The sequence below is a fragment of the Meleagris gallopavo genome, chromosome 14, assembly GCF_000146605.3.
Source record: "Meleagris gallopavo isolate NT-WF06-2002-E0010 breed Aviagen turkey brand Nicholas breeding stock chromosome 14, Turkey_5.1, whole genome shotgun sequence".
Lineage (NCBI taxonomy): Eukaryota > Metazoa > Chordata > Aves > Galliformes > Phasianidae > Meleagris > Meleagris gallopavo.
Window position 1 is genome coordinate 8,627,225 of NC_015024.2, and position 27,363 is coordinate 8,654,587.

At 50.1% G+C, this 27,363-nt stretch overlaps 1 protein-coding gene across 1 annotated transcript; it reads left to right on the top strand.

Moving 5' to 3' along the window:
- Positions 1-26,776, top strand: NCKIPSD (NCK interacting protein with SH3 domain). The gene is made up of 13 exons (XM_019620097.1): positions 1-24; positions 2,482-2,594; positions 3,305-3,506; positions 7,056-7,143; positions 9,044-9,672; positions 13,087-13,257; positions 14,191-14,277; positions 15,170-15,308; positions 20,265-20,345; positions 21,586-21,714; positions 23,221-23,313; positions 24,476-24,648; positions 25,213-26,776. The coding sequence occupies exons 1-13, from the start codon at positions 16-18 to the stop codon at positions 25,414-25,416; spliced, it is 2,118 nt and encodes a 705-aa protein (XP_019475642.1). The 5' UTR covers positions 1-15; the 3' UTR covers positions 25,417-26,776.
- Positions 26,777-27,363: the final 587 nt, after the last annotated feature.

Here is a 27,363-nt window from a genome sequence, read left to right on the forward strand (position 1 = left end):
CGCTGCTCGGCAGAGATGCTGCAGGTTGGTTAGGGGCATTGCTCATCCTATTTACTCGGCAGCCAGAGCAGTTGCCCGTTGTTCCTAATGCATTTTTATGGTGCGTGTTTAAGTGCTGCCAGGCATAGTTTCTTTGTACCGAGAGGAGTAAGTGAATGCCTGTCTCTGGGCTGACAACCTCGGGACTGAAATGTTCTGATTGGGGCTGCAAAAAAGGGGAAGAGAAAGCATCTGAATTTCCAAAAGCAAACCAAAAGGGCTGAGTTGTGTTATTTCTGTATGAGCTGCGTGGTTCGGGAGGGGAAGGTCTTATCTGTACATCGCTGTGCCATGGAGCTGTAGAACAAAGGCCAGCTGGCTTTTTGTAAATCACTGCAGCCATCATTTAAATCTGGAAGGATTACAGCGTGCAGACGGCCGGGCGGTGACTGGGGACAGGCTGCATGTGACCTCAGAGGTGGTGTTGGTCTCTGGTGTGAGCAACAAAGAGCCAGTCTGTGCCTGCGTGCGCCAGCAGGATCGCACCCCAGTCCCAGCCGTGTCAGTGCAGCTGCGTGAAAACAGAGCCGTCACCAGAGACAAAACTTTGTCTGTCCTCTGCCGTGGTGTTGTGAGAGCGTGACATGGCGGTGCTGCCGTGTTCCCTGGCTCAGCCTGCTCTGCATTCGTGGGCTGCTCTCACAGGTGTGGGGTTTTGCACACATGGGGCAGCTCAGCCTGTCTGCGCTGGTGCAGCTGTCAACCTGTTTGTCTGGAAAATGCCTTTCGGAAAGGTGTGATTATTCTGGGCTACTGGGCAAGCTTTTCTGTGTGACTGCATTTAAACAACACGAGGTGGTATCTGAGGAGAAATCCAGGCAGTGAGGGAGGTGCCACGTGGGACAGAAGGAAATCGGCAGGTGGCCCCGAGGAGGTCCTCTGTTTGCTCATGTTATTAGCAAGGAGAGAGGAAATAATGATTTATTGATGCTTCTGTAATTCTCCTCTGCTGGGCTATGAAGGGAGAAATTTGGTTTTCTTTCTGATATTCTGGGATCTAATTGAGATGTAAGGGCTGCCTGGCGGGCAGCTCTTCTGCAGGGCTGTGGGTGCCCCGTGTCTCAGCTGTGACTGAGCTGAGGATCTGCCATCTGCACAGCTCAGCGAGCAGCAAGTTAATGCTGTGCTTTGATTCGAGCCCCTCTGCCAGGGCTGTGTTAATAGAGGGTTGGGTGGGAAAGCACAGGGAAGAGCGTGGCAGCAAAAAGCTGGTTGTCACAGTGCTGTTCTGTCGGTGTAAGAATGCCGTGCTGTGTAGAAAGGCAGCAGTGCCTGTGGGTGCAGTGGGACGGCAGAGCTATGGCGTGGCAAGCAGTGCCTGCACGCAGGCAGGGATGGGGAGCAGGGCTCACACAGACCATGGGCACGGCAGTGTGAAAGGTGGAATAACGTCCTTACCAGAGAGCTGTGGTGCCCCATCCCTGGCTGTGCTCAAGGCCAGGTTGGGTGGAGCCCTGGGCAGCCTGAGCTGGTGGGGAGCAACCAGTCCACAGCATGGGCTTGGAGCTGGGTGGGTTTTAAGGTCCTTTCCAACCCAAGCTGTTCTGTGGTTGCAGGAACGTGGCCTTTCTTTCCAATGAAGTCATACAGCTGCATTCTAAGTGTTGGGTTTGGCCTTGATCTGATACCTTTGTGACTTTGGTAGGCGTATTTTAACAGACTTGCTTTTATTTTCTGAAGTTTTCCCCTGTTGCTTTCTCTTTTCTTGATCTTTCTTAGGAAAACAAACCAACCAAAATGCTTCCTGTATTTTTCATTCTCAAAGCTGAGAATTGCAGAGGGCTCCCATCCCCACCTTGTGTGCATTTCTTTCTCACCGTCTGCAGTTGTTGTTAATTCACCTTTGGCTTAGTAATTAATTGGGGAATAAATAATACATTGCAGGTTATCAGAATGTTGCACTCTGGTGCTGGGGGGGCAGCTCTCCTCGCCCTGACAGGGAGGGGCTGCATTCTGCTGCTCTGCAGTCCCTGAAAGGCTGATTCAGGTGCATCCTTGATGAGATTGCAGGAGTCCCAGGTGTGGAAACCTCCTTCTTCCCATGCCCCTTCACCACAGCTCTTCCCAGCTTCCTGCTGTGTGTTGGGTATGTCTTGTTTCAAGGCTGGCGTGTATCTCAGCCGAGCTGGCTGGTAGGAGGATTAAGTGTTGCTATGACAGTTTGGGTGTGGGGATTTGGAAAAGCCATCAAGTTGCAAAACAAGCAGCAGGAAGAAAACGAGCAAAAATGCAAACATGGAGCAAAATGACTCTGAAGGGCACCAGGCTTTAGGGCTGTGACATTTGTGGCTCTGTGCCTGCCCTGGCTCAGGGTGGTGAGAGCAGCAGGAGCAGCAGGAGCTGAGTTGCACTGCCATCCATCCTGCTGTAAGCTCCAGCAGGACGTAAGTTCAAGTCACAGCTGAAGCAATAGGCTGACAGGTGAAATGTTGCATTTCTCAGGTGCTGGAGCAGGATGTGGTCCTCCAATCCATCGACCGTGCCATCGAGGCTGTGCACAATGCTGCCATGAAGAACGGAGGGAAATACAACCTGGAGCAGAGGGATGTCCTGCAGTGAGTGGGACGGTGCTGGTGGGGAGTGGGCGGTGTGACAGGAGGGCATGGGCTGTGCCTGGGAGTAGAGATATGGCCATCACCAATGTGAGTCCCCCTGCTGCAAAGTGCTGCGCCCAGAGAGCTTTCCAGTGCTTTTGCTGATAGCTGCTGGGGCTCCAGTCCACCACATGAAGTATAGTGGTGCTCCGGTCCTCACACCCTTGGTGTATATAAAGGAAGAAGAAGCTGTAGGCTTAGAGGAGAAATCCAGAACCTCTCTGGCTCTTTTCTCCTCTCTGCCAGCCAGGAATTGTAGCGGTGGTTGGCTGTGTGGCACAGGGCCCCTACAGCATTCTCAAATAATTGCTTGTGAGGAGAATTTTATTTTTTTCCTCCTCTGACACCTCGCCCTCTGCACAGAGGCACGCTGGTTTAATCTCAGCTGAACAGTGATTCTAAAGTGCAGGCAATTTCTGAAGCTTGCAGTGCAATATGTGACTCTCCCTTGAGGAAGAGCCATTTTTCTCCCATGAAGCGATGAATAAATCATGGGCTTCTTGCAAAGCCTCTTCCTTCCTCTCCTAGAAGTGCTTCCTTAGTTGTTAATGAAACTGGCATCGGCGTTCGGAGTAATATAACCTATTCCAGTACACGTAACCCCAAAGCAATATATCATGTCAGCCCCTTCCTTAAGCCGTGCTCTTCCTGATGTCATCGTTCCTTTTCAGAAAGCTGATCCATCACCGGAAGGAGACCGTGTCCCGCAAAAGCCACTCTCCCACCCCTCAGGGGATGGTGATGACTCAGTCCTCCAGCGACCACCACCTGGACGCGGCGCGGCAGCCCAACGGCGTGTGCCGGACGGGGTACGAGCGGCACCACAGCCTGCCAAACACCGAGTTCGAGGAGGAGGATGAGGGCCCCTATCAGGTAATGGCAGCTGGGCGCCTCTGCGTTCCTCCTTCGGTGGGATAATGCTGCTTGGCTTGTTTTAACAAGATGCCTTTATAGCTGAAGTCCCAGAGCAAGTGTTGTGTTGCTTGCTATGGCACCGCATCCCTGGGTGCAGTCAACTGTCCATGAAGTCTGGAACTGTCCCTCTGTTGTTCACTCTCGTGATGACTTTTGGGCTCTTTGAGGGTCCAAGGCCTTACAGTGCAGGCTCTGCTCTAGACTGAGTGACTGTTTCCTGAGGACTTTCTGAAGGAGTTGCAAGCTCCCCAGAGAACTTTTTGCAAAACAAGGGGAATAAGGGGGGATAGTTTTAAACTGAGACATTGGGAGGTTTAGGGTGGATATTAGGAGGAAGCTTTTCACACAGAGGGTGGTGAGGCACTGGAGCAGGTTGCCCAAGGAGGCTGTGGATGCCTCACCCCTGGAGGCACTCAAGGCCAGGCTGGATGTGGCTCTGGGCAGCCTGGTCTGCTGGCTGGCGACCTGCACTTAGCAGGGGGTTGAAACGAAATAATCATTGTGGTCCTTTTCAACCCAAGCCAGACTATGATTCTGTGGTTCAAAACAGCACTGATGTGAGCTGCAGAGCTTCCTCCACATACTCAGCACTGCTTTGTTTCCCTCTTAAATCTGCACTGTGATATCTTTGGTTCTTAAGTGTTTATCTGCTGTGTGCCAATGTTTACTGCTTAAATCACGAAGAAACAAAGATCCTGCTTTGTCTGAATGCTTCTTGTCATGATAAATTGAAGGCAGGATGCGGGGAATATGATTTATATGTAAAAAAGCAAACTGCCATAAGTGTTACACAATTCCAAGGTTACTGCGTGGCGTCGGTGAGGCTTCAGCGGAGTGGCCAAGGACAAGGACAGATGCAGCAGTTGTTCAGGGAGAGTGATGTGGCCGATTATGCCGTGTGGATACAGCTGTGTTTTAGGGCTAAAGGCTAAGCAGGGCTGAGCACAGTGATTTTTTTCTCCTATAGATGAGCATGTACGCTGTAGTTTGTCTTCATCTCCACAACATTATCTGAGATAGGCAGTGCTTATAAGGCACTGATAGACTGTCACTGCAGCACATGAAGCTGCTTCTGTACGTAAAGAATTGCAAGTTCCCAGAGTGCAAAGGTAGCTCCAGCTTGTGTGGAATGTGGCAAATCCCTACAAACTCCATTTTTCTTAGCGTTAGTTTTCTTCTCTGGGCAGCCAAACCAGCTCCGTTCTCAAGGCTTCACGTTATAAGCTTAGGAAATGGAGCACCTGAAGGTCCATTCACCACACTGATTTCCCATCTCTATCTGGTCTGTGCTTTGGTTGCTTGCCAAAAAGGAGCAGGATGGACCCATTGGCTAACAGAGCTGTTTCTGTCTGATGGCGCCGAGGATGCAGCCAAAAAGATTCCAGCTTAGCCCTGTGCTGAAAGGGCTTGTTGAGGTTATAGCTGCTCAGCGGAGGAGTTTCCTGTATGCTTTAGAAATAGGAAATGAAGGAAACATCACTGCTTTCTTTCACTATATCTGGTTATGCAGCTGTCTGACAGTCCTGCTGAAAATTAAATTTTCTCAGCAACTCCAGAAAAGCAGAAGTCAGGGCGTATTTTTCACTGGGTGCATTTTATGTTTGCATATGAAATCATGAACAGAATTTGAAGTGCAAATTTCTTCTCGGTAGCTTTGTTCCCTGGAGGCTGAACTGGCTGAAATGCATGGAGGTGGCACCATGCTGAGTCTCTGTTCCTTCTCCACAGCAGCACGGGATGGGAGATGCTTCCTCCATTCTCTCCTCCTTCCCTTGGGGTTTTGATGCCGCCCACCCTCTGCTCAAACCCACTCTGGAGCACGGGACCAGAGAGGGTATGGTCATCTGTCACCCCCGTGTCTGGTGGTGAAATGCATTTAATGCTTCACATTCCACCCACAGCCTCTGGGGCTGAACTCACAGGGCTGGAGAGCCGCCTGCGTGAGGCTATGCGGGGCTCTGCACTAACATTAGTTCTGCATCTATTAATTTAGACATGAATCTGCAATGGTTGTGTTAAACTCGTGTGGTAAATTTGGAAAGGAGATTGAAGTCCTGGAAATACTCCAGAATGTCCCAGCCCTAGCAGCCTCCAAATAATGTCACGCTGCTGCTCTGAACTCCACGCCTGCCTGCTAAATCCACTGCTCCTGTAATTGTGGCTGTGCCATGCCAAGCAGCCCCAACCCGGGTTGTTATCTGCTGCTTTGCCTTTAGCACAGCTGAGCGTGCCGCGTGTTGGAGCAGCCCTCTGGCCTTGCATTGTTCAGTCCCTCCTCATCTGCTTTGGTGCTTGCAGCTGTGCACGCTCCTTTTGGACCAGTGTGGGTCACTTTTAAAGGGCAGGCACCTACTTTGTGGATTCCAGCCAGTTCTGGATGCACGTATCACGTAGCATTTCATGCAGATAAGGATGGGGGATGGATTGACAATAACAGCAGGGCTCAGCCTGGGGGTTTGCAGCAGTACCTCATTGTACTCAGTGGGCTAAAGGCTCTTGGAAAGAAGTGACCTGCTGTGTGACACTAAGTACACTTTTTCTCCTTGTTGTACTGGAGCCATTCAAAGTAGAGACTTCTTAGGACTCGGTCTCTATTTGCTGTGGGTTGGGCAGCACTGCCCTGTGTACCTGGGCTGTGTCACACTGCTCTCTGCCCAGTTCACAGGAAAACTTCTCTTCCTAGAGAAACCTAGAAAATCAACAGTGTGGTGGTACAAGTGCCTCTGTAGCAGATTCCAGCTGGTCCCAGCCTGGGCTGTCGGAGATGTTCAGCCATCACCTCCTTCCTCTTTCCATTCAGAGCCGAATGGTTTTGTTGCAGGCAGCAACTGTAGTACCCCATAAACACAGGGGCACATTGCAGGCAGCCAGCTGCTGAAACACAGCAGTCCCACGAGACCCCAGAACCGTGTCTCCTGACCCGGCGCATTGGGATATTGATGCATTGTGCTCCTTAGTCCCCGTATGGATTTTGCTATAGGTCATGTAGAATTGCACAGAGGGTCTACCCTATTTTTTCCCTCCTGCATGAGCAGGAATAGCGATGAGAGTGTGGAAGAGGCATTTACACATTGGCTTTGTCTTGCTGCTAGGGTATTTGTGGCTGATGTAATGGATCTCTCCAGAAGAGTGCCTAAATACACGCTCCGTTTGCAGCCTCTGTGGAGCTATTGAGAGTAATGTAAAGCCATAGTGAGTGTGTGGGATTGCGCTGGGAAGAAAGGAGGAGTAAATGCTTGACAGGTCTACACGACATGTGCTGTGTGCTGCTGAACGCAGCAATTAAACAAGGGCTGCTCCTCCTGTCACAGGGAGGGGATGGAGCGGGTGTGAGTCCTGCTTTGTTCTTCTAGGAAGCTGCCTATTAATAATCCGTCCTCCTGAGAAAACTTCCCAGAGCGGTGAGAGAGATGTAAGGGCAGATTTACGCACGCAAGGAAGAAGGTTTCATAACGGAATGTCTTTATTGCCTGCCTCCTTTGATTGCTGTGAAATGTCTCCTTGCAGATCCCGCCGCAGCCCCGACGTGCAGCTCCCATCACTCCCCCACCTCCAGAGAAACGCAAGAACGCACAGATGGCCGCACCCCTGAAAAGTAAGGGTGACTTTTGGGGTGAGAAACCTTTGTGGTCCTGCCACTGCAAGGGCCCTGCCACAGCCATCCAGGTATGGCTGGCATCCTCCTGCCTGGAAATGCAGCGCAAGGCTTTGCTGCCTGCTGGCCTTGCTCGCTTGGCCAACACAGGAGCAGTGGGGCTGCGTCCCTCCTGCAGCACCTTAGAGCTCTCCCAGAAAGGCAAAGGGACTTTATCAGGGCTGTGCTAAGTGCACTGCTTCACCAGGGGGAGCTCACTGGCAGTGCTCCTGGGACAGGCCCGGGTCTGTTTTTGGCTCCCAGTCCATCGTGCACTTTCTTGTACAGTGGTCAGATGAGATTTCCACCGAATCAGTTGATCTCTGTATGAAGAAGAAATAATGCCAAGGGCACAGCTGTGTGTACCCTGCCTACAGGGCCTCTGAGCAGAGCAGGACCACGGGGCCCGTGCAGGAACTTTTCCACCCTCAGCACAGAGGAACTGGAGGGGAAACAAGCAGTCATGTTGCTGACTTGCTGCCAACCTGCCCACCTGCTCTCCTGTGCTCTGATGGAGACGTGGTCGATGATACAAGACCCATGTCAAGCTCACCCATGTTCCCCTGTGGAAAATTAGGGAGGATCTGTTGAGTTGTGAGCACTTGATGGAAACCTGGGGCTGGCACCGGCTCCCTGAATGGTACAGAGTCATTTTCACTGTGGTAGTGGAAATTCACAAAGGTCAGTTCCCTTGAACTCATTATTTTGATTTAATGAAACATGGGTGAAGAGGAAGGAAAAAGAGGGATGCTAAATCCCCATGGGAGGGAGGAGGCTTCTCTGCATAGTTTGTGCTTGCTGTGAGAAGGAGCCCTCCTCCCAGTGGCCTCCAGAAACAAAGGGGAGGTGCTAGGAGCTGCAGGGAATTGGGGCTTTCTGTAGGATGGATTGCTCAGTGGGAGACACATAGTAGGTGTCCTGCCAATCACTCACTTGGTGCTGGGGAAGGATGTGTAGCTCAAAGGCAAGGGAAGCTTCCTGGGGACAAACAGTTGTATCAAAAACAAACAAAAAACCTACCAACAAATCCCAGCCAGATCCTGCAAGGCTGCAGGAATACTTGTGCAGCGTGAAGCTGCCTTCCCTGAGAGCTGAGCTCCTTGTGATGTGTGCTCCACCAGAGCCACCATCAGCTGTTCTCTCCAAGCTCTAGCTGAAGACATCTCAATGTCTGCCCAAGTAAACGTCGATTTTCACAGTCAGGGAAGGGCTCAGTTATGTTTCTGCCTCTAGAAGATACTGGGCATAGTTCGGTACAAGTATGTATTAGAGCAGAAATTGCAGTGGCTTGTGATAGGAGCATGTGCCAGTGGGGCTGTGGGGTTGTGAGCAAATGCTCAGGAGTGCTGAGAAGGAGGAACTACAGATGTGTGTCAGCCAAATATTTCCCTCCTGTCGGTGCTGGCTGCGGTGTGCAGTCAGTGCCACAGGGAGAGGTCTGGGCAGGAGGGAGATGCTGACAGCTGCCTGTGCCAGCACGCATCCTGCAGGCACCGGTATTCAAAGTGATGGCTCATATCCTGAGCGCAGGAAAAAGGCCCTTGCTGTGCCATGGGGAAAAGGCTTCTTCTGTCCCTTAGTCCTGTTTCTTCCTCCTTCCCATCCCCGTGTGAAACACTAAGCCCTTTGAAGGATATTCATCTCAATAGAGCAGTTTTCCCCCTTCTAAAGAGGTGATTGTGTGGGAATGCTCCGGAGGGAACTCGGTACAATTTTGCTTTGAGATAAGTGAGGCAGGAAGAGGAGTTAAGCTGCTCTGGTGCATGCACAATGAGCCTTTTAATGGACTGCGCTGTAGCAATTTGTTTGTTCTTTTTCCCTTTGATGCTGTTGCTAAGGCGTTTTAATTGTTCCCTTTCAGATGCCGTTGAAATTATCCCTGGGTCAGCTTCCAGCGCCTCCTCCGTGAGCACCACGTCCCTGGACACCCTGTACACCCCTTCCTCCGCCTCAGACACCGCTCTGCCCACGGCGGCCTCCAGCCCTGCCACCACACCTCCTCCCGTCCCCAGCCGCAGTGTGCACACCACCATCACACGTAACCTGGACACCGGCCCCGCGGCCCACTCCCGCTACACGTCTTCCCCAAAGAATGGGGCCAGCAAATCTCCTCAGGCCAAACGGGCTGCCCCAGCACCGCCATCCGAAGCGGGGGCCTCAAGGTCCCACGCTGCAGATGGGGAGAAGACTCTGCAGGGCAAGAAAGCTGCCCCGGCGGCCCCCACAAACCTGGAAGCGTTCAGCTCTCTCTGTCTCGAAGATAAGAAGGCTGCCATGGCGGAGCCAGTACCACCGGAACCCAGCGGGCTGGTGGCATCTGTTCCCAAGACCATAGGTGCCGAATTGATCGAGTTGGTCCGCAGGAACACTCACCTCAGCTATGAGCTGTCACGCGTGGCCATCGGTGTGGTCATCGGCCACATCCAGACCTTGGTCCCGGCAACCAGCGGCATCATGGAGCAGATCCTCATCTCCGTTGTGGAGAGTAAGGTAACGCATGCAGGGCTCTATAGGCTGGCTGGTGCCAAGAGCCGGGGTAATGCAGGGAGCACAACACAAGTTCTCTCCTGATGTTTGGAGTGGGAAGTGCAGGAAGATGCCAAAGGGAAGGTGCTGGCTGGGGGTAAACAACTAGCAGGGGAGATTGAGGGCTGTTGTAATCCATAAAAGGTTGAATGAATCATAGAATCATTACTGTTGGAAAGACCACTAAGCATCACCACCATACCTCACACAGTCGTTAAGGTTGGAAAGAGCACTAAGATCATCTAGTAAGGGATGCAAAGAGGTATTAGAGAACTCAAGAGAGATTTTAAAAAATAAATAAATAAAAGGGCAAGGAGCTTGCCATCAAAGAATGGGGAAAAACCTAGAGAGGATGTTGAGTGTGTAGAATGAATTAGCACCACCTGAGCAGAAGCACGAAGGGGAAGAGGAACTACTCCAGCTCATGGCTGTGGCAAAAAGATGGATTGAGACTGCAACAAATCAGCAGGCTTACTCTCCTTGCTTCTTTTTTCCCTGATGGCATTGACCACGTGTTGTGAAAGCTCATGGAGAGCCATTGTGGTGGCGTAAAATCAGACAGAAATCAATAGTGACTTTTTCAAGAGGTGTTTTCTGTTTCGAGTGCTGCAAATAGAAGCTATAGAAAATGGAGCCTTAGCAGTATGTGGCACTTAGTAAAAGCACCTTGTAAAGTAAGGCATTGTATAAACTTATTTTTCTAATACTATGCTATGTATACTCTGCATAAGTGCCAATGCAGACTGTACACCTGCAGGTGTTTTTTCTCTCCTGACTGTGAAGTGCCCAAAGCCTCCATTGCTTGGCTTGGTCCTTCCTCAAAACGAAGAGAACTGCTTTTCCACAAGGATGTTCTGTCATTCTACAGTGCACTCCTCAGCTCTATTTGCTGCTTTTTCTTTACAACCACCAAAGAGTAGAGCGTTGTTTTCATCCACTGGAGGAGGAGGATTATCGTGACTTTGTTCTAAACCTTGTACCAAACGATCACATGCTCCTCCTTCCTCTGTTACAGGCACACAAGGGGGGGAAATAAAGGAATGCTTCGTGCAGCAGTTGTTAAAATAGCAGAGTGCATCTGGGTGGCCCTCTGCCTTAGTTGGAGAGATAATAAATTTCAGCTCCCACTTGTTAAACACAGCCCCAAGGTGTGCATTTCATATCGACATCTGAGATTGAGTTCCGTCGCTAATGGCACAATTATAACAAACCTTTCCGAGGCATTTGAATATGAAAACTATGGCATTCAAATTCTAGATGAAATCATAATCTACTTAAACGTCTCATTGAGTAGTGTCCTGTGAGCAATCATCAATTCTCAATTTGTGGCCATGACCCAATGGTTAATTGCTTCCCTCTTCAGTAACAATGCAGTGTCAGTGTGTGATTCAGCAAAAATTTTGAGCTGTTTCAAGCAAATGTTCCAGCTCTGATTCCTTTCAGAGGGGTTCTGATTTCTGTTATTAGGATCTTGGACAAGGATGGGATATTATTTTTATCTATAACACCTGTTCTCAGGATACAGTAAGCATAATTCCACAGGAGTCATTTTGTCATGCTGCCGATAGCACCGCACCTGGCACCAGGCTCTGGTGTTCCTACTGGTGTTGGAGACCAGCTCTGCCAGTTCCAGGGGCTGCTGAGTGTCATTGCAAGTGGTTGGCTTCACGAGCATCATGTGATGATACAGGTTATTATTGCAGACTTGGTGTTGTTCGTTATACCAAATCATTCCATCGTCTCAGGGGTTCCCATGCAGGATTGTTGCTGAGTTGTCTGTTCTAGGTCAAGGGCATTTTGTCTTTAATTTGTAACTTCTGAAATCCCCCTACACTCCAATCTGTGCAAATACGTGGTTGTTGCTTCTTCTGCACATTTTTTCAAGGTTGTTTTTTTTCTTTTTTCTTTTTTTTTTTCTCCATAAGTGAGATATCGCCCTTGATTAAAACTTTGCTCCGGTTATAGCAGCTATTACACCTGTTTCAACCTCAACTGCAGTCTTTAATTAGTTGTGTCCTTCCTGCTCCCGTTCCAGTCTTAATTTGAAGTCAGATCACTGGTTTACTGAATCAATCCCAGAATCCATTACCTTGCTCTTATTCCCAGAGCGCTGTGAAGGTGGAAGTGCCGTGCCGTTTCTTTTTTATTCACACTGCTGCTCATCTGCCAGGTGCCTGCCTAAAAGTGGGCTTTTAGGAGGGAGAGAAGGGCCTTCTGCTGGGACAGCATCACACCTTCTCTTCCACGTTGTTCTTGCGTTTGGCTGTGCTGAAAGGAGGAATGGCTTTGACAAGCCACAGATGCTTCTCTGGGGTTTGTCTTTCCTCCAAGGGAGCCTTTGTCCCTTTGCTTGTCCGGGATAATGGCAGTCAGCAGAGTGAGCACTCTCAGAGCAGACTCATTTGGCTGTACCCCTTAGTGAGATATTGAAAGAAACGTGAGTGCAGAAGGAGGAGGAATGCATTAGTGCTTTGACGGATCCTCTGTGTGCTAATTGCTGGAGGAACAGCCCTCATGCTGTCCGAGCCCCAGCCTTGCAGCTCCCTGCTTGGGAAGCCATCCACAGCTTCCCATGGCATCACGCAGGCAGGCTCTGCTGTTAAAACTGAACTGCTCCTTCCTTCCTTCGTTATCTGCTCGGCAAACGTTATGTAATGAGCAGCCCCAATAAGAACGCTTCTTTAATTATATAATTGAACCACTGAATCAAGGTCTTAATTAGTTCACACCCCAAATACCACAAAGCAAATTACTAGCAATCCTGGCTCTAATAAAGCAGATTAAACGTTGCAGTTAATAAACTCAGAGCCGTTCTCCCCTTCTGGCCGTGGGATTCCCAGCATGCAGAAGGTGCACACTCCTTTGCTTGGCACAGTGTGGCTGTGCCACTGGTGCCCTGGTTGTGCTGCCCTGTGTCAGTGCTACAATTCCATGATCCAGAAAAGACTTGGGTACAAGTCTTGTTCCCATGGCTTTGGGAGCCTTGGTGTGACTGGCTTGGCTTTAGGTAATGGCAGGCTGTAAGCAAAAAGGGGTGCAGCTTGTTTGAGTGAGGCTTCTTGGGTTCCTTAGCATTCTCAGAAGCCAGCCAGAGCTCCAGCAGGGTGGTGACAGCTTGGATTTAAAGACTTTGACTGTGCACCAGTCCTGGCACCTATTTTTGAGGGCAGGAGTCCAATTTGATTCATTCACTGCACTAGCTGTGCAAGGAAAGGAGGGGGAGTAGAGACCCAACAAGTACGAAAGCTGAAATAATGGCTGTGTCTTTGCTGCCAGCTCTTGACTGAATGAGGTCAGCTGCACTCCTCAGTCAAAGACCTACATGGAGCAACAGCCAGTTGCCAGGACCCCAGTAACCACTGTTCTGCTGTCCTGCAGGACCTGAGCTCGGGGCTGCCCTCAGGACAGATCTGTCACGACGAGCAGCGGTTGGAGGTGATCTTTGCAGACCTGGCCCGGCACAAGGATGATGCTCAGCAGCGCAGCTGGGCGCTCTACGAGGATGAGAATGTTATCTGCTGCTACCTGGAGGAGCTGCTTCGCATCCTGGTGAGCCAACTCCTCTGCTGTAGGCATGGCACAGCACTCCAGCACTGGTGAAGCTCCTTTTATTTGGCTGCCTCTGTCCTTGTGTTGCCTTCAGACTTGCTGTGTCAGAGAGTGGAGGTTTCCTGTATATCCCTTACTGTTTGTGGAAAGTCTGTGTGATCCTTCTGCTCCACTTTACAAAGCTCTTAAGGAATTACGGAACTGTTATTTACAGTGGCTGTTATTTCCCTATTACAGGAGAATAGAAAACCTCACTTCTGAGCAGGTACAAAACATCTCAGCATATTTGTATGTATGAGAAGTACGTTGTGGCGGTGAGAAATACTGTCCCAGCACTCTCAAGCATGTACAAGTCTGTCTGTACAGGGAACACAATGGCATGGGAGCTGTCATCTGGTGCAGTCACGTGCTCTCTGCTACAGGTGCCATCACCATCTTTCTTATAGCACCTGTTTAGTACTCTTCATCAGTTCTAACATGAGCAGAACTGATTTATTTTTTATGGAGTAAATGCCGTTGTCTCTTTAACTCAACACATGACCTCTCTTCTTGCTGTGAGGCCCGCAGGGCAAGGAAGGGGTGGATTGGTGCACTTCCTCCTGATTTAGTGGGGTTCTGAGTGGGAGATACAATACTTCTCCCTATGGGAAAACTGGAGCTGCTGTACGTAAGATACTTGCACTGAGATACTGCTCAGGTCATGGGTTTTGAGATGCTTTCAGCCTAAGACATGCTGTATGGCAAAGCTTTGGTGCAGAAATCTCCATTGTGGCAGTTCTTGAGCTGTTTCTGTTCTGCATTCAGTTTCTTTGAGAGATGGTTAGGCTGTGGCTGCTGAAGCCAACAAGCAGCTGGCCTCCCTGGAGCTCTCTGCAGCAGCCGCCTTACTGCTATCATTGAACACTAGGCTGACCTGTCCATTCCTGCTTCCAGACAGATGCAGACCCAGAAGTTTGCAAGAAAATGTGCAAGAAGAATGAATTTGAATCTATCCTGTCCCTCGTGGCATATTATCAGATGGTAAGGTGGCAGCATGAGTTGCATTTCTCTTCTTTTTGACATTTCCCTGAAGTTGCAAAAGAGCAAGTTTATGTGATGAATGTATGTTACATGTTCCCCCTGGGTAGGGCAGTTCTGTGAACGCAATAGAGTTGTTGCATACCTCTTTTGAGTGCTGGGAAATGCCACATTATTCATACAAGCTGTATGGAAGAGCAGAGAATGCTACAGACTCTGAAGCAGTAGCTAGCAGTGTGAAGGGTAAAGCTTGCTGCTTTTGATAGCTCCATTAAGGAACAGAATCAGCATCTACAATATATAGGGGAAGAATTTCTGAGGATGCGTTGGGTAAGCTGACAGGCTGGGACTGCTCCTCTTTTAATTGATGCATTCCTGTGCATTAGTAAATAGCTTTGCTTGGGAAAGTAGGTTGTGAGTAGAAGCCTTGGGAGCGAGGAAGAAAATCAGTATTCAGAGGAAGAAGTGGAAGTTTTGTCTTCAATACCTGTGCAGTGTTGCTTTATTCTGCTTCTTCCTGGACCTCACTGTTGTAGGATGCTGTTGGGGTTGGAGGCTTTCCCCCGTCCTGCCCCTGAATCCCCAGCTACAGCACAACAAGCCTCGCTGCATTCAGCTTTCATTTCTGTGTCTGAACCCAGAGCTCAGCGCTGGGCACTGTCTGTATCTGAGAGCAGTGGGCAGCAGGCCACAACCTGCACCAGCCCAGTTCTGAATGGCATCTGGAAAGGACTCCTGTGACACTGTTGGAAAGGCAGTAGAGCTGCTGGGGTTACTGTTACTCTAGGAGGGTCTGCAGCTGTCCCAGCAGCAGGAGCTTCTCCCAGGTATGTCTCTCACCTTAGAGTGAGCCCTCATCCAGGACGTCATTTGATCTATTACACTGTCGTTGCAGGAACACAGGGTGCCACTGAGGTTGCTGCTGCTGAAGTGCTTTGGAGCCATGTGCAACCTGGATGCTGCCATCATCTCCACGCTTGTAAACTCCGTGCTGCCGATGGAGCTGGCGCGGGACATGCAGACTCACACGCAGGGTGAGCTGGGGCTGCTGTCCTGGGCTCACTGGGGACATCTTCCCATGAGATGGATTACAGCAGCCGTAGTGGCCTGTCACTGCTTGACTGCTCTCTGTGCTCTGGGAACATGGATGCCTGTTTTTAGAGTTACTCAGGTTATTACAGCTATAAGTGGAGAATGCATGGGAGAGGATGTTTCAGTCCAGTGGTGCAAGGCCCTCCAGTTCTTGAACATGCCACTAGTGATCTGTGTCGTTGCTTGGAGAGGTCTTAAGCATGTTTTGAGCTGTTCCAGTTGGCTTCGTGATGCTGATAGGAGGCACCTACAGATCTCTGCAGCCCCTTATTGGCAGATTTTTCTGTGCGTTCTATACCAGGTCTTGGAGGTGTTTCTTGGTGATAGGTGAGATGTGTGTTGCATCAGAGGAAACTGCCTCATTGCCTCCTCTCTGTCTTTGTATGAGGAAGGGTGGTTGTGCTGTTAATGAAGTTGCAGAGCTGCCACAGCCCTGCTTTCCTTAGCTCTTTGCCTTCCATACCCAAGCTTTGCCATCATGTTCCTCCTACTTTGTGCTCCTTCTCCCTGTGTTAGGATGACCTGTCCCTGTTGTTAGCAGGAACTTCCTTCCTGCCCTTTGGGCTTGATTTGTTCAGTATCTTCTTCCCAGGCAGATATTGGAAGTGCATTGTTTTTTTCTAAATGCAGTGCACAGTTGCAGTAGCTGTTGAGTGACCATTTGGATGAATATTAATGTTTGTGGTCTTGCTACCTGTCCCCTGATGCAGTCTGTATAATGCTGGTTTTTGTGGACTCTTGGAGAAGTGTAATTTGGTGATGAGACTGTAGGATATTTCTGCTCAGAACGGGGACTGTCACATCCGTTGCCTGTGAGCCGAGTAAATGGCCAAGAAGACCACCATGGATGTGCATAATAGATGTCCCTGTCCCCAGCATGCTGCTGCAGCCTGTGTTGAACATCTGTGCTGTGGACAGGAGCAATGGGGGTGAGTTGGTGCCTGGATAGGGCTGTGGGTTGGGAGCCAAGCCTGCTCCGGGAGGCTTTGTGGTCACATTTGCTTTGCAGTGTGGGCATTTCATAGGTGGGGGGTGACTGAAAAGCACTGAGGGCAGCACAATGCACGTTAGGTTAGTGTGGAAAGGGACTGAGATCATTATGCCTATGTTGGCTTAGCTTTCTCTTTGTGTTACCGCAGCATATCAATTATATGCAGTGAGCCTGTCACACTGTTGGTGTTTTTTCCTGGGTATGCGTGAGAAGCCTCTTCTCTAGGCAGAGGCTTTTCTGCCTGAGAAGCAAATAACACTTGGAACTATGACTGTGCATCTCTGACAACATTATTCCTGATTTTTGTGCTGCCAAAAATAAACTTTATTATGCATCTGTCACTAATTCATAAAGATTGTCTCCAGGTAAAGGTTTTCTGTGCCACTCTGAAGCTGATTTCAGTCTTCTGCTCTGTTCTGCAAGCTGCCCTCATGCAGGCGGGGTGGGCTGACCCAGGTTCTCAGAGCTGCTTGCCATGCCCCACCTGGTCACTGCACTGCTGTCCTGGGCGCTTTCCAGGGACTGTGTCATTCCAGGCAGCACAGCTAGCTCTGCCTGTAGAGCATCAAGTTTTGACATAGGGGACTTCTGCACATCTTTGCTGATGTCTACGTGGCACTTCTGCTGGATCGGACCATCTCCCAACAAGTATTAGACTCTGCTTTGGGCACCCAAAAGCATCCCAGCTGAAGTGGGTGGAAAGTGGCTCTGCTGCGTTCCCTTGGATTTCCAACCTGCAACTGTGACGTCTCTTCTTTCCTTACATTTTTCTCAAGTGAGATCTGTGATGTAACACTCAAGCAGTACAGTTAAAGGGTTAAAAGCTGCTCTTCCTTTTGCTTACAGGAGCCTCCCAAAGTCATGTCCTGATGCAGTGCTGCCTTCCTCACACTCAGCTTGTAGCAGGCACTTGCAAGCATTCCATCTGTGCAGAGTGCAGTCTTCCTGGCCTTCACAGCAGGGCTACAGAGAGGTAACCATCCTTGACCCAGACATGTCTGTCCTTCAGAGGTGGCTTAGGGCATCAGTAGTTCCCTCCTGCCATCCTGGTGCTTACTGCTTCATGTCTCACTGCCAAATGGCAAGCAGTGCCTTGCATGAAAACACGACCTTCAGCACTGGAACGACTTGAGCTTATTTTGGTACTAGGAACTGGGGAATAGCAGCTGATCCATGACATGCCATGCAGTAGCTAATCCCTTCAGTGGATGGCGGGGGCCAGAGCAATTGGTGCCAGCACAAAGCCGCTGGGGACCACTGCACAGCTCCGCAGGATCCCTCCTGGCTTGTTACTGAGGAACAGCCGAGGCTGAAGCTCTGTGCCTGGATGCTGGGTACCTTTGATGAGAAGGAGCTTTACCCTGGGGCTGAGGCAGGCGTGTTGGCTGCTGGCCAGTTCTGCTGCCAGATGCTTGGGTCTTATTGCTTCTGGATGGCCACTTCTCTCTGATGCGGCTGGCCTGCACATCTATCAGCATTAGAAGAGCTTATAATAAGGCACAGCGAGGCAGAATTAGCCAGAACAATTCCAAAGAAAACAGACGGGGATAATCCACTCTGTAATTGTGACTTTCTCCCCTGTTGCAGCTCAGTGTACGTGCAAGTCAGCTGCCAGGCTCTCTTTACTTGAGTTGTAGACAGCTGTGTCTGCTCCCTGTGCCCTGGCTTTGCCCTGCTGTGTTTAGAGGTGGAAAGCAAGGTCTTTGGTGGCCGCTGAGAAATCCCTGTCAGACAGAATAGCAGCCCTCCTACCAGTGCTGAGGGAACACGGGCTGGTGAGCAAACAGCCACATCTCTTCTGTCCTTCGTGGCCACTTGAGTGACACCTACCAGTCTGATGTCACTAAAGTCCCTCTGCTTCAGGAGAGCTTTCTGAATGCAATTTATTCACTTGCTGCCACTGGTGCTGCTCTTCCAAAAAAAAAAAAGCCATGCTTTGGCTGGCAATGACTCTGTTTTTCAGGATGATGCAAACATGTCAGGGAATGAAGCCTTTGCTGAGCCTTATTGCAGTGGGAGTGCTTCAAATACTTGCAGAGTGTATGCTGAGTGAGTGCACCAAGTTAATCCAGATCTGCTCCTAGTTCAGCTTTCAGACTCTTTTCAGCAACCTCCCATCCAGCATCCGTAGCAGTGGAGCCTGCAGTCAGCTGCCACGAATGGACATCAGTTCACGGCAGATGGGGCAGGGACATGTGTAACCACCCTCCTCCCCCATCCCATGTCTGACTAATCTTTTCCTCTTTGTTTGCTACAGCCACATGTTCAGTGCTGGCTTCTGGTTCTCAGATCATTGTTGTGTGAGGAGCAATGAAACAAGAGAAAAGTTCTGTTTGTGAAAGCGTTGTGAAGAACACAGGAACAGCAGCTCCCTATATCTACCTTCTGCCTCACCCTGCCTCTGATAACCAGCTCCAGGTGCCTAGAATGGAGAAGTGAAGAGGTCTTGTAATGAATAGTTAGGAAAACAGCACAGCCAGACGTGGGACGAGCCCACAGTGGCTGGGTGATGGTGCCTGGAAGCACCTCTGCCTGTCAGCTCTGGCTGTGCAGGTGCCAGTTGCTGCTGTCAGATCCTTTTTGTATTACAGCGAGCTTTGGTATCACTGCCACCTTATAGCTGGGAGCTTCTTAGATAAGAATGAATTAGATTTAACTTGCTCAGTGTCCTCCCTCTCCGTTTAACAGGAACAGACAGCAGTTTCCAGCTTTCTTTGCTGCCACATTGTCTAGGCTGCTCTCACACAAACTTGTAATCTTGTTAATGTGTAGTATCTCTAGCTGGGCCCCAAATGATACGTTTTCACTGAAGTGTTTGCTATTTCAAAGCTCAGGCGTCTTGTGGAGCTTTGACAAAGTCTGCATGCTCTTTGTTCATAGAGCCTCTGCTGATGGAGATGGATTCTCAGGGTTATTGGGCTGAAATTATTCTCTAGCATTTCTTCCCTTGTGCTAAGAGTAAATCTGCGAGCTGCCAATTGCTACAAGTCCTTTAGCCAACTCCAGGAGCATTAGGAATGATGAAGGCACCAGCTTGAGTGGTCAAAATCAAATTGAGCTCGCTAGTGCTTAGAAATGGATTGATTTGTGCACAGAGAGGTCTTTCTGGGTTGGAGGGGGAGTTGGAACCAGGGAAGCATCATACGTGGAAGGGACCTTTTCTTTCAGCCTCACCACTCTGGACAAAGGCTGCATTTTATTATCACACAGATCATATCCTGCGACTTTTGTTTGCCTGCAAATATCTACTGAGGTGTATCTGTTAATTAAGATTCAGGGAAGGCACCGGCTGTGGAATATTCACATGGAGCTGCTGCCAGCACAAATGGCGTTGGACCGGCGGGCTGCGGGGCGTGTTGGTGGTGGAGGTGTGTGTGGCCTGGGCAGTGGGCAGAGGCACGGCCCGAGCTGTGAGCAGGGATCTGGTGGTCTCCCCAGAGACTTTCCATCCCTCCAGGCAGAGCTGAGATAGCAGAAGTGGAGCAGAGCAGAGGTGGTAACGAGCGGTGCAGCGCTCCGGGGGCGGCGGTGGTTGGAACAGGCGGCACTTCAAGGTGGCCAGATGGATGCTTTTTCTGGGTTCAGTAATTACATAACTACGGGCTGTGTCCTGGGACTGTGCAGGGGAGGTTTTTCATTATTCACGTGGAGTTTGCCCACATCCTCTTAAGTGGAAGGAAAAAAAAAAAGAGAATTCGGTTGTGATTATTTTTAAATTAATTTAGAAATGCATGGTGCAAAAGGCGTGTGCTTAAACAGGAAAATACCCTGATAGTTTGGTAAATACAGGAACAAAGAGCAGTGCGATCAGCGTGCAATGTCTGTATTAAATATGTGGCTTAGCAGCTGAGGTGCTGCACAAACCCTCAGAAGAATCGGTGGCGGAACCTCTGGGTTTCTCTTGCAGATCATCAGAAGATGTGCTACTCTGCCCTGGTGCTGGCAATGATATTCTCCATGGGGGAGCCCCTTCCATACCATCATTATGGTAAGAGCGCCCTGTGCGTGTGTCAGAGCTGGTCGTGGGGCACCTGGGGATGGAGCTTTTGTGGGGACAGCCTGGGGCACGCTCAATGTCAGCAAGGTGAGATTAGGGTCTGCTTTTCACCACTGGAGTCTCCCTGGTGGAAACACAGAGCGGAGATGCCAGGTTTTCAGAAAGAGCAGCACAAATCTGGCTTGGAGCAGAAGCATTCTGCCATGCTGCAGAAGGAGCAGTTTGCCCAGCACTGTGGCTCAGCAGCATACTTGTCCAAATGTTTTGTTGTACTGGTGCCTTGCACTACAGCACTCACCTCTTATTTGCCTCAGACACATTCTTTCTGATGCTAACTCAGATCGCTCCATGAATGTCTACTAAATCCATCAGCTGCATAATGGGGCCTCTCCCTGCTCTCCCTTGTAAGAAGGTGGCACAATCCTGTGAATTTCAAGTTCTTCGTGCGAGTGGAGATGATTAAGAGTATTGCAGTCAAGAGGGAAGTGCAGATATTGCTCCAGATCTGCCTGTTGTACCCTTTCTTTTATTTCAGCCTTCAGCTAGAAAGTGCTCTCTGCACGCTTCTTCCTTGCCGTGTTTTGTTCCAATACTTGGGAAGCTCTGGATTCAGTTTTCCTGGAAATGCAATGAAGATTTTTATAATTACCTCCTCAGCAGCTTCACCTTAACACTCCAATAACCACGTACACGGTATAAGATGGTGCAGCAGGGACTGAGGAGCGAGTCTCCACATCTCCTGCTTTTCTCTCCTCATGTAACCCTGGCAATTATTTCCAGCAGGTGGACTTATTTGCATGAGCTCCTGAGCTTTCCTAATAGCTAAATTGAAAAATGGGTTATTACTAATGATCTGGATGATTACCCTTTTTTTTTTTTTAAATAGATGGATTAGACCAGTGGTCAAGAATACAAATTTCTTCCTACCTGAAGCCTTCATTGGTGGCAGTGGTGCTGGAACAGCAGCTGGAGCGGAATTTGGCATTCTATTTACTCAAACAATAAATTTTAAAAAAGCCAGTGGGAAATGAACATTCAGCATTTGTGTGAACTGTGGGTAATTCTGAGCCATTTGTCTCTTGCACAAAGCCATTTGTTAATTTCCTGGTGGCTAACACTGGCACTCTAGTAGTGGCTTTAAGCCTAAAAGCATGGAGAAGTGGCTCAAGTGGTCCCTCATTGCTTGGTGTACTTTCCTGATGATGTAAGTGCCGTCTTTATCCTTCTGCAGAACATCTCAACTCTCAGTTTGTGCAGTTCTTGCTGGATGTGATTGAAGATGGGCTGCCCTCAGACACCACTGACCAACTCCCTGACTTATTCATCAACGTCCTTCTGGCCTTCAATCTCCACATTCCAGGTCGGTTTGGTGCTAGTCTGCCTTGGCAGGACATCAGTGGTCTGGACCAGTGAGGGGATGAAGAGTGGGGATGCGGAATCTCACTGGGATTTGATGGTGTTGTGATAACCTGTGCAGCTCTCTCAGCCTCCAGCAGCACACTGTTTCTACTTTTATCTGTTCAAATACTGTACAAAACTCTAGAGGGAAAATCAGCCTGAGAGCCCATGTCCAACCAGCTGACCCTCAAGAGCACAGCAGCCATGAAGTGCAGTGGATTTCTGTCTATACATGCAAGCTGGCTGGATCAAAGCAACTGCTGGGCTACAGGACACATGTATGGCTAACTTGTAGGCACAGCTAATTTGGAAGGAAGCGTGCTTCAATGGTCATTTCTTGGTATCTGTCCAGAAAAAAAACTTTTTGCTTTATGAAGGTCTTCACAAACCTTCTGCTTACCCAGCTGCACTTCTTGAACCCTACTCAATGCTCACACGTTGGAGTTGAGATTATTACCCTTAGCCTGAGCTGCACTCTCTCCTGCTTTCCCTCATTGTTAATTGTCCCTCCTCTGCTGAGCTCCTTAATAGACAAAGCCTGTGATCCCCAGAGAAGGGCCTTAGCCCATTCCCTGTAGGGCTGACTGGGAGCTTCAAAGATTGTTGTTGGAAAACTAGGAAGTAGTGCAAGGTCCTGCCACTTGTTAACCCTGAGTGAGTTTGGACAATGAGTGAGTTTGCAAAATCTCCTGTTGCTCCAATTGTATTTAATTATTTACTGCTTTTCTGCTTCATGACCTTATCCGTGGCTCTGTGGAGAAAGGGGAGGATAAAACAGCAGGACATGTCTAGTAATTTACTTATTATGAGTTGTACTTCACTAAAATTTGTGTGAGAGTTTCTAATTTCATGTGAAAGTTGATTGCACAGATGCTGATTAAGTATAGTCTCAGCTGCTTTCATTCATTGCAGTTTTGCACAGATACCCATAGAGTTCCTGGATGCAGTAATTGGGCAATAATGTGTGAGAGGCAGTGTGTTTCTGGGGGATCATTGCATACCTGGGGTGTAGCTGAGAGCAGTGATTTGTTCTCTGATGCTAAGAACCTGTTAAATGATGCTCAGGTTGCTTATCAGTGGATTTACTTGTTATTTCTCTGCCTGCAAGATTCATTTATCCTGCATTGCAGCTGTTCAGAGTCAATTCAAAAACTCTGCTAAAACATGTTACGTTCATAGACTCATAGTGAGGCTTAGATTGGAGGGTACCTTAAAGATCTCCTTATTCCAATCCCTGCCACAGACAGTGCTGCCAACCACAAGATCCATTGCTTAGGGCCCCAGCCAGCCTGGCCTTGAGTGCCTCCAGGGCTGAAACCCTGAAACCTTTGGTAGCCCTGCTGAGTTGGTTCCCTGCAGTTCCCCAGAGCGATGCTGTGAAGGGGGAGCCCTGTGCTGCTTTCCTTTTTTGTTTTGTTATGTTGTCTTCAGCAAACAAAGGGATGTGCTGAGCAGGTTTCTTCCCTAGTTCCAGAGCACAGCGTGATCATGACGACAATAAGCAAGCACTCCAATGTCAAGACTTTCACGGAGAAGCTGCTGTTGCTGCTGAACAGGGGAGGTGAGTGCAGCACTGTCACCTGCCTGGCAGGGGGGGCAGCTCCTGGGAACGGTGCTTGGTGAGAGCTGGGGGTGCTGGGGCTGCAGGCGGCCGAGAAGCTGTCAGCTCAGGCTGACGTGCTGCTCAGGGGAAGCTTCCCATTTCAGACTGGCCAGCAGAGGGTTAGCTTTCTGCCTGCTCCAGGCGTGGAGTGAAATCCGCTGTACGCACAGAGCTTGTGCACAGCAGATTGTTAGAAAGCTGCAGATCACTGCAGGCGGAGCAGTGCCAGGTATTTCTGCCTGCGCTGCATGCCACTATTGTGCTTTCTGATACCTTCTGGAGCACGAGGGCTTTGCAGCTTGAGATTTATTTTGTTGATAGCTGGTAAATAACTCGCCCTGTGATGTTTGCAGCTCGCCTTACTTGGGCTTCAGTTCTCTTTGGGATCGCAAATCAGTTTCCACGCTATACCAGCTTGAGGGCAGCCTGCATTTCAGTGCTTCTATATCTGGCCCTGTCCAAAAGCCTTTGTTTAGCTTTTTCCATATTTAGATTCCCTAAAAGGATTTTCTTTGAGGAATAGGGGGACCACAACCAAAGGAAGATACTTCTCTTGTGCCCACCTCCTGCACTACCCATAGCCCCTTATGTGGTCTGCAGGGCCATGTTTTGATAGAAAACAGGGTACAAAATGGGTAATTTAAACTTGGAGGTGTTTCTTTTGTTGCTTCCAGAACAGTCCTAGCCTGGTCTCCATGGTGAAAGCTTATTTCTGATGCAGGCTCTGGTGGGCTTTTCAGAGGGGTCATTGGACCAGACTTAATAAACCAGGGAGAAAATGAGTGGTGGCTGTTGAGCAAGGAGGGGAGGCACTGAGAGGTAATGTGCTAATGAGCTTTCACCTGAGATGTTAGGTGAAACATAAACAGTGATTAATGCTAATGCTAATGAGTTTGGTCTCAGCTTGGTGCCCTGCAGAGCTGCCATCCTGATTACACGGCTTTGTGCAAAGCACTAGGGACTGCTGGCACAAAAGCTAGCCATGGGCAGGGAGCAAGTGGCTGAGGTGGGGGCAGCCCTCTCCCCAAAACCTGTGGGGAACAGTGCAGGGGTTGGCACTGAAGGAGGTGGGTGGCAGCAGGGAATGTGTGGCTTAACACGATCTCTATCTCACCCCTAGATGATCCAGTTTGTATCTTCAAGCATCAGCCTCAGCCACCGCACTCGGTGCTGAAGTTCCTGCAGGATATCTTTGCCAGCAAGGACACAGCCAGCATCTTCTACCACACAGACATGATGGTCCTGATAGACATCCTGGTGCGGCAGATTGCTGATCTCTCCCCTGGAGACAAGGTGCTCACACAAAGCCATGGGCACTGAGAAGGGGAGCATGGTCCCAAAGCAGTGGTGTTTCTCCTCACCTGTGGGGCTTGATGGTGCAGACAGGGGTGGAGTCCTGGGGTAGGCAGAGCATTTCTGAGTGCTGAAATCTGTCCGAGGGGCTGAGAAAGAAGGGAGGATTTGTCCTGCCTGGCACATGGCAATAGGAAGGTGTGTTTGAAGGAAGGTCTGCCAGGCTCTGGTGGTCTGTGCCCTTCTGTTCAGGGACCTTTGGGAAAAGAGACCTTCTGTGAGTAGCAGAAGGAAGGATCTCCTGTGTTTTATTAGTGCTAGAGGCGGGGAATGTGCTTATGTTTGGGAGTGACCAAGAGCGTTATTGAGGTGCTGTGGGAAAAGCACAGTTCTCCATAGCTACTGATGAGTCCTCCAGAAAAGCAATGCCTTTGAAGTTCTCTCTGGCTGGTCATGCAGCAGCAGCTGCTCCTGTGCTCCTGCTATAATGGAGGCTGGCACTCTTGTTTATCTCATTTTGAGTTTTTCATTGTGCCTTGTTTTTTCTCCCCTCCCACTTGGCAGCTGAGGATGGAGTATCTGTCTCTGATGCACGCCATCATCCGCTCCACGCCGTATCTGCAGCACCAGCACCGCCTCTCTGACCTGCAGGGCATCCTGCAGCGCATCCTGGGGGAGGAGGAGGAGGAGCAGCAGTGCCAGATGGACAAACTGATCATCCTGGAGATCTATAAGGAGTTCCCAGAAATCTCCCCTGGTACCAGCTAACCGCCCCTCGGACTCGAGTTTGAACCACTTGGATCAAAGACGTCTCTTGTTGACACTTTCTCCCTGTTCCCTTCCAGTACAGCTCATACCTTATCCTCCTTTGCACGAGGCCTAAGGTTTGGACAGTGTTCATCTGCCCTGTAGGAGTGTCAGCGGGGTGCCCCGGGGCCTGGTGCTCCAGGGAGGGCAGCGCTGGGCAGAGCAGGCTGGGTGCTGGTGCTTGGTTTGCTCCCAGTGCTTGAGCGGGAGGCACTTTTAGCCAGCAGGAAGGGCAGAGCCCAGAGGGACTCAGCAGCCAGGTGGAGTGTGTTTGGCTACGCTGGTGTCCCAACATCCTGAAGTGAAAGGCCTTTGCCTTAGAGCATCACTTTATTTTCCATGTGCATCTCTCCCTGCAGTGACCAAGTGGAGTCTGTTGGTGCTTGGAAGAAGCTTTTGTAACATCTGTTTTGTTTCTGCTGCTCGTGCCAATGTACTGCAGCGCTGCCCCGGGAGGCAGTGGCTCACTGCCCAGCGCCTCGCCTGTGAGGCTGACCCTCCCTGCTGGCCTGCAGCTAACGCTTGGGGCAGCACTGCGCCTGGGGTCCTGCTCTTAGTGCAGCAGCTGCTTTGTTCAACCCGCTTTCTGTAGTGACATTTAGATCTGAGTATCTCGCACACTGCAGCAGCCCAGAACTGTGACCCTTTGGTGCTGCTGTTAGGAGCCTTTGGTGTGGCTGTGGCACAAACAGTGCCCTGTGCAGCCACAGCTGCTGCTTGCCGCCTCCGCAGCAGCACTGCCCCAGGCAAAGGGGCTGCATGTGGGCAGTGCTCTGTTTATAATGCCTGTGGGTTTCTTGCCTTGAGCTTTGCAGTAGCTCTGCTCGCTGCCCTCCTGTCATGAGGCAGTGTGCGCCTGGTGTCCAGTGGCTGTTTGTGACCATGCACGAGAGTGGGGAACCTTTATTTATATCCCCTTTAGGTTTCTAGCCAACAGGACTAACCTGTATCCCTGTTACAGATAGTCACACACTAACGTGGGTCCCTTAGGTATCCGTGTGCACAGTCTGGTCGCTCCTGTCCCCAGCTCTTCCTCTGCAGTACCCTGTGTAGAAGCTATGGGCGCTTGGAACTGGAAGCACTGGGCACAGATATATGGCTTTAGGAGACAACAGCTGAGCTCTGCTCCCAGGCCTGGGCTCTGGGCACCGTCATGCTCAGGAATGGAAAGGTTTGGCCTGGGAATGTCTGAAGCTTAATAATTGCCCTCATAGAGAAACCTATTTTTCCTGTGTAAAAATGTACGAATGTCAAAAGGGATGCTGTATTTTCTTAAACACTGAGTGTAACATGCAGAGGAATAAAGATGTCTTAAACTGGAGTTGTGTGAGCACAGCCCTGTCTGTCCTGTCTGGCCGCGATGAGCCCTGCAGTGTGGTTGGAGGGGGCCTTAAAGATCGTCTCGTTCCAACCCCCTGCCGTGGGCTGGTTGCCCCCCACCAGCTCAGGCTGCCCAGGGCTCTATCTAAGGCTTTCAGCACCTGCAGGGATGGGGTGCCGGTGCCTCGCTGCCGTGAGTACAGAATTTCTTCCTAACATTTAACCTACATCTCCCCTCCTGTAGTTTAAAGTCAGTCCCCCTCTGATCGCTATCAGGCCCTGTCACAAGTCGGTCCCACTCCTGCTTCTACGCTCCCTTCGAGTGTTGGAAGGCTGCACTGAGGGCTCCCCGGACCCTTCTCTTCTCCCAGCTGAACAAGCCAAGCTCCCTCAGCCTGTCTCCATGGAGAGGTGCGCCAGCCCTCAGAGCATCCTCGTAGTGCTCCTCATCCTCCCCGAGCTGCCAGCTGGGTAATTAGCACAAGTCAACTGGAAAGCCGTCAGCACCTTTTAAAAGCATGGGCTCTGCCGCTGGGGCTCCATGACGGCAGACGCTGCGGTGCGGCAGCCCGGGATGCCGAGCGCCGG

What these genes read in the sequence shown, in the direction of transcription:
- NCKIPSD (XM_019620097.1), top strand. An exon ending in AGGAGCTGCTTCGCATCCTG is followed by an intron (nt 13,258 to 14,190) that starts GTGAGCCAACTC and finishes TCCTGCTTCCAG; the next exon opens with ACAGATGCAGACCCAGAAGT. An exon ending in GTTGCTGCTGAACAGGGGAG is followed by an intron (nt 23,314 to 24,475) that starts GTGAGTGCAGCA and finishes TCTCACCCCTAG; the next exon opens with ATGATCCAGTTTGTATCTTC.